Source organism: Gossypium raimondii, chromosome 3 (assembly GCF_025698545.1).
Source record: "Gossypium raimondii isolate GPD5lz chromosome 3, ASM2569854v1, whole genome shotgun sequence".
Taxonomy (NCBI): Eukaryota; Viridiplantae; Streptophyta; class Magnoliopsida; order Malvales; family Malvaceae; genus Gossypium; species Gossypium raimondii.
In genome coordinates this window covers 62,074,064-62,086,192 of record NC_068567.1, presented here as the reverse complement: position 1 = coordinate 62,086,192, position 12,129 = coordinate 62,074,064, and the positions used below count along the sequence as shown (strand labels likewise).

General features: G+C 30.3%; 1 protein-coding gene across 1 annotated transcript; it reads right to left on the bottom strand.

Annotated features, from left to right (window-relative positions):
- Positions 1–7,192: 7,192 nt before the first annotated feature.
- On the bottom strand, positions 7,193–8,940 carry LOC105795401 (actin-depolymerizing factor 5-like). Its single transcript, XM_052628754.1, has 3 exons — positions 8,781–8,940; positions 8,441–8,700; positions 7,193–7,642 (listed from the first exon to the last, which is right to left on the bottom strand). The coding sequence occupies exons 1-3, from the start codon at positions 8,799–8,801 to the stop codon at positions 7,492–7,494; spliced, it is 432 nt and encodes a 143-aa protein (XP_052484714.1). The 5' UTR covers positions 8,802–8,940; the 3' UTR covers positions 7,193–7,491.
- Between the last annotated feature and the right edge of the window lie 3,189 nt (positions 8,941–12,129).

Below are 12,129 nucleotides of genomic sequence, written 5' to 3'. Positions count from 1 at the left end.
TTGTTACTGTATTGTTGTTGAAGTTCATGGATTTCATTAAATTTTGGCCTATACAAGGGAAATGCCCTACCATTACTCTTCTTGTTTACTCTGTTACTTTGTCGTCCATTGTTGTATTTGCCGCACTTCTTGTTGATTTGGCGATGGCCATTCGGTTTCGGTCTGTTCTTCATTGTGAACCGGGCTCGGTTCGGTCTAAAACTTGTAAAGGAGGGATATGTTGGCATAATTTTGGGAGTTGTAAGATTATTTGTAATGAAAATTTTGAATTGGGTTTGAGCTTTTGAAGTGCTAATGGATTGTTGTAAATTGTAATGAAGATGGTATGTAGAAAAAACACATTAGAGTAACAGAAGGTATGTTTTATGTCGATTTCGGGAATTAATTTTTTCTAGGGTTTTTTATTGTCCTTACCAATAATATTATCTTCAGAGTTTGAATATTAGTTCTTTTTAGTAGTGCAATATGTAATATTGGTTGATTAGTGAGTACAAATTTAGTTTTGAATGACTACGACCCACTTTTTTTATTAAACATTTTATTTCATAAAACGACTTACGACAATTGTCGACTAATGTCTAGTATGATACAAAGACTAACAAAATCACAAAATCCAAATTAAGGTATAACTAGGGTCATGTAAGTGTCTTGGCCCCTCTGATTAAATGGGATATTGTTTGTTTTGTCAGGTATAACTAGGGGTGAGCATTCGGTCGAATCGAGTGAAAAAATTTCAAGTTAATCGAGTTCACGAGTCCTATTTTATCATCCAAACTCAATTTTGAAATTTTTTCGAATCAAGTTGAGTGAAATGAAATTCGAGTCGAGTTGAATCGAGTGAAATTGTTTTGAGTTAAATTTAAAAAATTAAACATGTCAAATAAAAATATTGTTACAGTATGAATAATTCCATGTTAAAACATATAAATTTGAAACCATATATATTTGAAAAAAATTTCAAAGCAAAATAATAAAAAAAATAAGATAATTGAGTATGATAAATTTGAATCATTAATTAGCTCCCAAAATTATTATTGCAATGGCCCAATTTCGTCCGGCTCAACAAATAAAACCAAAAAATAAATAAAAAGTCCGTTTACAAAATATACTAGTCCAAATTACAAGTCCAAACTACTAACCCAAGCCCATAACCTAAAATGTATATTATGCCTAAATAAATTAAATGTATATCATTTTTTTTAAATTATCTTCGTTTTATCTAACGTATAGAAAATACTTAAAATTGAGGCAATGTTCATTATTTTTGGAATTCGAGGAGTTGTGCTCTTAACTTACGGAGTATGGCATCTTCCTAAAACCGAAGTAATCGAATATCCTATTTAAAATAACGAAAAGCAAGATTTAAGTAGCGATCAAATGGCGATTATTCTGGTTTTTGAGAATTCGAGGTATCGTGTCCTAACTCACGGGGCATGGTCTTTCTTCTCGATTAACTTGAAATAAGGCATTTTCCATTTTATTTAATTAAGTCATATCTTAATAACATTATGCAAAGAGGGATCGCGTTTTAAATTCTCTTCAAATTTTCAATCCTCGACACTAAGACATCAAGTAATCAATTAGGTACCAATTTTGGGCGTTATGAGGGTGTTAATCATTCCTTATATGTAATCGACTCCCGAACTCATTTTCTGAATTTGTAAGACCAAATATTACCTTTTTTTTAAAAAATCTAACGAGTCTTAAGGTAATCCAATCACACCTGATTGAAAATGATTGGTGACGACTCTATTTTTCGTTTTTTAAAATTAAAAGTCGATTTCAAAAAAAAGTTTCGACAATTATTTTAGAAAATTTTTAAAATTTTAAATTTTTTTAAGAATTTTTATATTTTTTTAAAATATAAATTTTAAATTTTTTATTTTTTTGTTGAGAGAGAGACTGCTTTGCTTATTTTCAATGTTGATAGGGACCAAAAGAGTATTTACACGAACTTGTTATTTGAAATGTGAAATTCAATTCGACTCGAACTCAAAACTCGAATCGAGTTATTCGAGTTGACTCGAATAATTCGAAATTCGAAATCTTTTTCAATTTTTTTGAATCGAATCGAGTTTTATTCACCCTAATCAAGCATTTAATTTAATTAAACAATTTTTTTACCTTTGGTCCCCCGAAATTTTAAAATTTTATTTTAGCTCTCAATATCAAATTCTTAGTTTCACGCCTTCACCCTTGTCCAAACTCACAAAGTGAGGTAATAAGTTAGGGATCTCGGCGTTGTACAAGACAAAACCTCAAAAGGCTACAACATAACATTCTATGAAAGAAAAACGAGCAATCATTGCTTATTCCCATATATCTTAGACAATGACCCGAAAACAGCTCCAACATCATCCACCACCAGATGCTTGCTATCGGCTGTTACGATCACCAGAAAGCTCCTCTTCTTCACCGTTGGTGTGAACACCAACTTCGCTTGCTCCACCCTCACAGTCACCCCTGTCGGGGCCACGATATTCGCAATGTAAATTGAATTTGCCTCACCCACATCCGTCGTGGTCCTAATGAATGTTCTGTTTGTTGGACCCTTTGATATGGTTGGAAACGATGCAACAAGCTAAGGGTATTTGAGATTCTCAGGTAATAGCTTCTTTTTCATTGGACAAACTGCTGGCGGTTGCGTAATGACTTGCACCAATTTCGAATTATAACCAATAGGACACACCAATTTTTATAATCATTTGTTTGTAATGTCATAACCAAGTCCGGGATCCATTGCACGATTGAGGTTTAGATGCCCCGAACCAAATTCGTATAGAGTTGATCACTTCCTAATTGCTTCGTCAATCATCGACTGATTCTTATTATTGATTATACTTGCGGTAGTCATCATAGCTGATCGAATAACCGCCGGACACCAATTGAGGTGTACCGCTTTAATCAACGCAGCCACACAACTAACATGAGGGCAAGCCATGGAAGTTCCTGACTGAAAATTGAACTCGGTTTTCTTTTATCGAAGGCTAACCCGGTCTGACCAACAACACTGGTCCAAGCGGCCAAAATGTTAACCCTTGGAGCAATCAATTTGGGTTTAAGAATTTCAGGGTTCAACCAATTAGGTCCTCTCCCTGAAAACGAAGCCACAACTGGTGTCGGCTTGATACCAATGCCGGTACCCTTAACGTCAATTGTGGCCGTTGGATTTGCCGATGAATCATACACTCATGAGGATGTGTGCGCTGATAGACATTTCTTAATTTGTATGACAACGAATATGATGAGGCAAGGTTTTTGCTCCTTGTCTAGTAAGGACCTTGTGGCAAGGTGCAAGAACAAAATTGGGTTAGAAAGTATAGTGTAGATCAAATTGAAAGATTTACTCTCTTTGTGTGTTGTTTTTAAATTTTCCTAAGGGATACGTTGAAGCCAAATTATCCTTACTGACACTGTTCTGAACCCCTCAATGGTGAAATTAGAAATTTTTTAAGAGGACCAATATTGAGAGGTCAAAATATAATTTCATCATGTATTAATTTACAATTTCATCATTTTTTAAAAGGACTAAACATAATTTTATTTTTATTTTTGAGGAGACCGAATTGTAATTTTATCATATATAAATTTATAACTTAATATTTTTTAACGAGACTTAAATGTAATTTTTTATTTTTAGGGAGACTAAGGCTCCTACTTGCCCCTTTTGCATACGTCTTGCTTTCAAGCATTATTTCCAATTTTTGTTACTTTTATTCGTTTTTTTATAGCACCGAGTCAAACAATTCTTTCTGATTGGGTTATGTTAGATTACTTATTCGAATCATTTTGAATTTGGATCATTTTAAATTTAGATATATTTTTTTTGTTTTGATCATTTTCTGAATCTAGGATAAGCATTTTTACATTTTTATAAATAAACTAAGTTGAGTCTAATTGAATTCTGAATTAAGCCAAATTTTCGCATTCGGGTCCTTGATAGATATAACAACAACAATTCAGTATGTGAATACAAATAGCTTGATCGCCAACATTAATTTTCCATTCAATTTTAACATGTTGCTTAATTCGTTGGTCATTAAATCAAATAATTCTTTGTGTAAATTTTATTGTTTCATAGTTTATTAGACTTTTAATCGGATCGGAACAATCGAAAAAAAATATCTTATTTAATTTTATATAAACAAAAAAAAATTTGTTTGTCATTTACGACTCGCTATCCGCTTAAGACCAACCCGACCCTTTTGACCTCGGTAAATATATAGTTACCCGAACCCTACAATTTCATCTATTCTCCTCAATGAGTTAAGAGACAATGATTTGTGTAATTGAAATAAAAGCAAAAGAAAAAAAAGACTCTATATCATTGAATTCACAAACTTTATCCATCATCTACAGCCAAAAATCAAGGCCACCTAACTGCTATAATTTTATCTATTTTCTATAATTTTTGTACCATAGTTTTAAAAATTCATTCGTGTGTTACGTTTTATTTATCTAGATTATGTACATGAAATTTTAAAAAAATAAAATTTTCTAATTATTTATTTTATGAATAAATATATACCATTATATTGATAAATTTAACTAATAAAATGTTAAAATATTAATTATAAGAAAAATTATAAAATAAAAATTAAACTAATTTAAGTGAATTTTTTGTATATATATACACACTATTATTTAAAAGGTTAACGAGCTAGTGTCACATATCAACCGAGTATTAACTCAATTATAAAATTACTAAAATTAATTATTTTTATAAAATAAAAATATTATTTTAAAAATATTTTTATTTTTTATACTTTTATGTAAAATCTAGAAAAAAAAGAAATAGCTACACATAATAAATTGAAACCCAATAAATTAAAATTTTTATTATTTCAATTCTACCATTTTAACCAAAATCACATTCTATTTTTTATATCAACTTTTTTTAATTTAATGTTTTTCATCCTTTATATATATATATATATATATATATATAAAGATTGATAAGACAAAAGATAAAACAAATTAAAACAACATGATTATTTTGAGGTAATTATATATATGGCCCCATTACATTCATTTCCATCTTCCCATGAATAATGAGGTCTTCATGCCTCTTTTAATAGCTGTAATAATATTAAATGTTGAAATTTATGTGCATTTGGAAGTTTTGGAACTCTAGAAGAATATGATTGGGTTTTAGGATTAATTTCAAAACACATTTTCAAATTATGATTTTAATTAAGTTTTAAATTATTAATATCATTTTAATCAGGTCCTTTTGTTAGTCCAGTTCTCGGCTTAATTGCTAAATGTTAACTCAAATAGAATATTGATCATGTTTGAAATACTGGGTCAAAACTTAAACACATGCGTACCTGTAGCATGAACTATAAATTTTAATAGCAGAGTTTGTTTTTCTTCTACACATTAGATACAAGTTGTTAATGTAACATGTATAGATATGTTTGAAAGTTGATCACGTTTTTTTATATTCTTCACATCATACCCAAGTTAAAAATTTAACGCCTAAGCTTGACGAGTAGGCTGATAGAAAGATTTGAACGACTCTTCCCACACAACAATCGGTCAAAAAACTTTAATTGCAACATTTTTAGTGTAGTTAAAGTATTCTACATATCCGTTTTATGATCAATTAAAACTAATTCTTTTAAAATTCGTGATATCTCTCTCACCTCTAACATTTCCACAATTAAAATCATTATCTGATGAGACTAATCACCAATCCAATCCATTATGTTTGTGGGTGTGATGAGCTGGGAAAATTTGGGGTCTACTAAAAATTATTTCATTTTCTTATGGCACTGCAAATGCCATATTTCTTTTAGTACTTGACTACTTTAAATTGTCCAGCTTTTTTTTGATGTAATAGCATGTCCCTAATCAAAGAATTGAAGGGTTAGCCTTACCTATCACCATAAAGGTTGATGTTGCTCACACTTTTGCAATCTCATTTTTCTAGTATTTGGCAAAGCTTTGTAGAGGTTAGCATTGTATTGTATCTAAAGAAAAGGATTATTATTATTATTATCCCAAAAATGAACAATTTTTGCTAAAGGAGATCATCCCAATTTAGGGTTTGTAGCCAACATGAAATTCTTAGAGCTTACTTAGGGTTAGTACTTTATTAATAAAATTGGAAAAAGGTAGAAAGCCCATGGGGTCAATTGGTGGTTCCATTGAAAGAAAAAGTTGATCCACTTTTAGTGGTGCTAATTAAGATTGTATATATATACATGTTATATTATACGTCATTAATGACGGTAGGAATGATCGCAAAGCAATAAGAATATACAGATTTTACGTGTAAAAGCTCTTATTGGGAAAAATCACAGGCAGAATAGAAAAAATTCACTAATGTTGAGAAACAACAATACCAGAGAATTCCGACTAGGCGCAATTTTGAAGGGTTAAACAACCCTCAGATCTTCGCCCCACAAATCTCCAATTTTGTCTCTCTATTTTATTTCTTTAACTGATTTGCACCTTGAACTTTTCATGCCGAATCAAACGGGATTCAGGTCACACAACTCTAACAATACATAAAAGGAATTTATATTTAATAGATCAAAGCTTATAATTTTATTTATTATCTGTGATGGTGATTTGTTGCTAATGGTGAGTGAGTTGTACTAAAAAATTTTAGATAATGTATTATTTATCTAATATACCAATAGGGTGTAATTTTATGCATTGTAGTGCATTAAATATTTAACCAATATTTGGCCAAAAAAATAGTAACTATTAGATTGACCATAAAAAGTCAACAACCCCCAAATAGGTTCAACTAGAGTTTAAATTGACCCGAACTTGATATAATATAAACTCAAAATGATTCAAACAAATAACCCAAAATGATTGAAACCCGAAATGATTCAAACCTAAAATGACTCGATAAAAAAAGAGAGCCTTAAACTCAAATCATCGAAATCTCAAACAATCTAAGCTCGAAATGATCTGAATTCGAAACTTGAAACAAATCAACTAAATGAAAACTCAAGTTTCAAGTTTAAAAAACCCAAGCTCTAAATGACCCAAATCCAAGATAGTAAAAGTCGAAACATCCCAAATTCAAAACTATTATGAACTAAAATATCCAAAAATTATGAAAATCAAAGTAAGCCAATCTAATAAGTCTAAAAACAATGTATCAAGTGTTGAATAAAACCCAAAATAAAAAGAAATTAAAAAGAAGGAAAAAGGTGGAAGTGATGGCTACTTTGTCCTCAAATTAGCACGCATTGAACATCAAAATATTATTACAAATTAGAGGATTAGATTACAAAAGGTGTTAAGAATCTAGCCAAAAAACATGGAGTGAGTAAAAGTAAAAAGTTGATAAACATGATTTATACAGTAACAATGATTGCAGTTGTAAGATACATTGTATTCTCAGAAAAGAACTCAGATTTGAACCTTAAAGACGACATTATAAAGAGGAATAATCACGATTCACGAACGTTGAATCTCCAGAAAATTAATTTTCATGAATTGTAAAACCGTGTTATAATTATTGTTCTAATAAGCTTTATGCTTAATAACATCCATTCCCATCTCAGTTGGATCAGTTGCTTGAACTTCATAGTGGATGCCATCAAGCACTCTCCTTAGCCCATCTTTTGATGTTGCATACAACATTTTTGCCCTTATCCTTGATGCTGTTGGGGACCTAAAATTAAATATAATTAATTAATAAATAAATCCCACCATTTTTATTGTCTTTAGTTAAATGGTTTTGGACCATCAATCCATTGGTTGGCATGCAAGTTTGTCCTCGCATTAATAAAACAAAACAAAATAAAATTGAAAAAAGGTACAAGTGTTGACTTGGTGAATGGTGATCGATCACCATTCCAAATCTTACTAAATCACTATATATTTTTATTATTAATTCATTTTTATTTATCATTCAAAGGTGGAAGTAAAAATTGTTCAAAAATCGCCGATTGAGTTTTAATTCGATTAGCGTGTAGGAGGACGTGGGTTCGAGTGCGATAAAGCGTATTGTCCTCCTATTTATGGGTTGGGAAGGGATTATGGGTAGTTCTAGACATTGTGCCAAAAAGAGCAGATATGATGAGGATATTCAAAAAAATTATTCAGAAATTAAAATTGAGATTGTTTTCAATTAAATATTTTATTATTTGATACAATTGAAATTTTAAATTTAAATTAAAATTTAACTTTTTATATTTCACTTGGCATAATTATTTCTAATAAAAAATTTTCCTATAGATTCTTATTATTTATCAAATCTACCATTATTGATACCTACCTATAAAAATAATGCTAATCAAAACCTAAATTATTTGCTTATTTTTTACATGTGCCAAATATACCATGTTACCCTTGTATAAATAATGAAATTCTCATTTTATAAAGGATAAAATAGTCAATTTGTCTTTTAGTGACATTAAAAAATTGTAAAGAAAACAATTAGCAACGGAGTGTAGAAAAGGCAACGAACCATGCAATGAAGAAGATCTTGCTTTTCCGGCAATTATCAACGGTGACGAAATCGAAATCAAACACCGCATATCGGCAATCGTCGGTGGGCAACGAGGCTGTGAAATCATCATAGCTTTCGCCAGCACCGCCGACCTTGTCGACGGTCACCAGCTTTGATTTTTCGTCGATCTTGAACACTATGTATCGATGCACTTTCTTCCATTTCATCTCCATGAATGAGTTCTTGCACTCATCGGCCACCCACATCCCGGTCGTAGCCTATAATAACATAAACCGGAATCGAATTAATTACGTATAATCAAAATGAAAATTTTAAAAAAAAATCAAATGGGATGTACCATCTTGAAAGCCATAGCCATTGTTGATGAGTTGTTTGAGTGATCTTTGGTGTTTTTTTTCGTCGCTGAAAGTTGAAAACGAAGGTGATGAGAATTGAAAGCTGCAATGGGGCTTTATATAAAGAAATAAGTTTGGAAATGCCACTAAAGTTCACTAATAATTACAACTCAACCCATTCTATAGCTATGTTGTGTGGAGTAAACAGTTTTGTTTTGGAAAAACCAAATTGTCATTTTAGGGGGTTTTGCAGCCATTGTTTATATGTATTAGGGTTAATTCACCAAATGTCCTCGAATTATTGTTTAGATTCTAAATTAGTCTCTAAATTTTAAATCATTTAGATTTAACATTAAGTATATTCAAGATACGTAGGATATATTTGGAAAGTCGCCTAATAATCGAATGTGGATATAATTACACATGTGATATGTTTGGGTGACCATTGTAATTTGTAATTCTTATTGAACCAAAAGATTGTACCACGTGTCACATTTTTATTGGTTGATATTATGTCTTAGGGTAAAATGAGACGAAATCGAGAGTTTGGGTACTACTTTTGAGCAAAAAAAACTTTAGGCAACTAAGTAGGAAAGATGATATAGTTTAAGGGTCAATTTTACATTTAAGCCTTTAATAAAGTTAGAATTGAAATCTTTTAACATGTATATTTATTTTTAGGGTAATCTAGTTTTTACTTTGAACTTGGTAACCAGTTCCATTTTTGTACGTAAAAATGTAATAATGTGATACTTTGGAATTGTGTCATGTCATCACTTAAAAATTAAAAAATCTATATAAATTCTAAAAATTAAACAAAATTATATATATTTTTAAGTTTTAGGCAATGACGTTAGGGGCGAAGTCAAAACAATTTTTTAGGGGGCGGATAAAATTTTAATTTTTTATAGTCTATATCTTTATAAATTTTAAAAGATTAAATCAAATTTTTATAATTCTAGGGGGGCAAAGTGTAATTTTACCATTACTAATTTAAAATTTTTTAAAAAATTTAAGGGTCTAAATAGCAATTTTACATGTTAAGGGGGCCAGGGCCCCTGCCAGCCCCCTAGATTTACCTCTGAATGACGTGACACAACCTCAAAGCATTACATTATCTCACTTTTACAGAATCCAATTTTCGGGATCAAAATGAAAAAAAAACTGTCAAGTTCAGGTACTAAAATAAACAAAAAAAATACAAATACCAAATTTACCTAGTTATCAAATTCAGAGACTGAAAATTAAATTTACCCTTTTTTTTAATCATTTTAAGCTCTTCAATAACATGGGTAAAATGGTTAAAGATGTATGAAAACATTTCAATGGGTTGCATAAAGAGGGAAGAAGTAGATCAAAATCCCCCCCCCCCCAAAAAAAAAAAAATTTTCTTGAAGATTGTAAACTGAGGAAAAGTTTACCAATTAAAATGAAAACATGAACGAAGTAAGAAAAAGAATACAGTGGTCCTACATTGGATACTGCAAATTTCTCTCTATCTTTGTGTCGCTAAAAAGTGTTCTTTGCGTGAAAGCAAAAGTAGAAGAAAAACCCATGGTGAAGATGGGAAGAAGGCAAAAGCTAAAATGGTCCAAAAAAAAAACGGGGAATTTTTGTTTAGGGCTAATTTGCAATAAACATCCTCAAACTATGATCGGAATTTTGAATTGATCTCAAACTTCAAAACAATAAAACATTCTTATCGAAATCTCGAAAAGTGTTACTAAAATATCAATCAAATCATTTGGTCAACCTAATCATTAGTTTGGGTATTAAATATAAGTTCGGACTTGGAGCATACTTGTAAACATGTATGTACCTATTGCATGAGCGGTTTTGATTTAACTTGTTAAAACAAGAAATAACCTTTTCTAAATTTTATTAATATTATATGTTTATTAATACATCAAATCTAAATATCCATGCAATATGTACACACTTATTTATAATTTAACCCATATGGTTTAAGCATATTTTATGTTTGTTCCGAAACTGGTGTTAAGTTTAACACCTAAATTGACTGCTAAGCTAACCGAAGGATCTCATTGATAGAATACTAATTACTTTGAGGATTCAATTAAAATATTTTAAAATTTAGAGACCAATGTAAAATATAGACAATAGTTTGGGGATGTTTTGTGAAATTAACCCTTTTTTATATAAAATTAAAATGAATGATTCCCATTGCCTTTGCTTGCATTGCATGCATGTACCCTCCAATCACCTGTCATCCGAGCAGGTTCTTTGCCCCGGCAGTCCCCCAACTTTGTTCTTTTTTTAATTGATAAAACTGATTTTAAAGCTGAACAATTTAACATTAATTCCAAGATTTGATATCCCTAAGCAGGCTCGAATACTTCCACGAAATTGTCTAAAGAGTGTATAAGCTGACTTAGGCAGGGGAACAGCCTAACAATCATTTTCTCATAAAATAGATTCATTTGAGTTTAGGGGTTGGAATTATTAATTTGGGGTTTAGATTAATTTCAAGTTCAAAACGTTTGAGGATACTTAATTGAGTAATTTTAAGTTAGAGCCAATTTGAATTCATATATATTCGAGTTTAGTTTGAACAATTTGGTAATTGGATTACATTTTACTCCCTCAATTCAAAATGTGAGTCATCCATGTACGTTTAATCAAAGAATAATCTAATCCTCCCGTTAAAAACTTCATCTACTTTTACTATTAAAAACTATTCCATGTCAACATAAAATACACGTGGCACGTAACATATCTTGTTACTTTGTTAGTCATATCAATTTTTAATAATAAAAATGCATAAAAAAATTTCAATAAAAATCGAGTTTATTTTTTAATTTTTTAAGATAAAAAATAAACTATAATCTAATATAAAAAACCTCGTTCCGAAAAACTTGACATGCCTAGTACCACTTTGGATGTGGTACAATTTGCTAGGAAAATCTTTTTGGTGAGAATCTTTAAATTGTAAAATGAGTTATAGACATTTCTCACCATTAATTTTTGAAATTTTAAATAAATGATTCATTTCTTTTGAATGGAGTTTACATTTACAAATCACAAAATAATATGTATAATTGAATTAGAACTAGAATTAATCCGAAAATCAAAATACATCTAGACATATTATAATATAAATTTGGACAAGAACCTTAAACCCAATAATCTTATGAATAACTCAAAGATGACATTTGCGCATGGTAAGACTCAACCTTTACCGATACCACGAAAGCCTCATTAGCTAAATCAAAAAATTATTTATCAAATATCTTGAGGTAGACCATTTTTTGTTTCAAATCATTTCGAACTCGGGTTGATCATATTGAACCAAGTTTAAATTCAGATTAATCGTACGAGTTGAGGTCAAAA

Coding starts and splice junctions, on each gene's coding strand:
- LOC105795401 (XM_052628754.1), bottom strand. CDS start 8,801: ATGGCTATGGCTTTCAAGATG. Junction 8,701..8,780: donor TGGCTATGGCTTTCAAGATG/GTACATCCCATT, acceptor ATGTTATTATAG/GCTACGACCGGGATGTGGGT. Junction 7,643..8,440: donor AAGATCTTCTTCATTGCATG/GTTCGTTGCCTT, acceptor ATTTAATTTTAG/GTCCCCAACAGCATCAAGGA.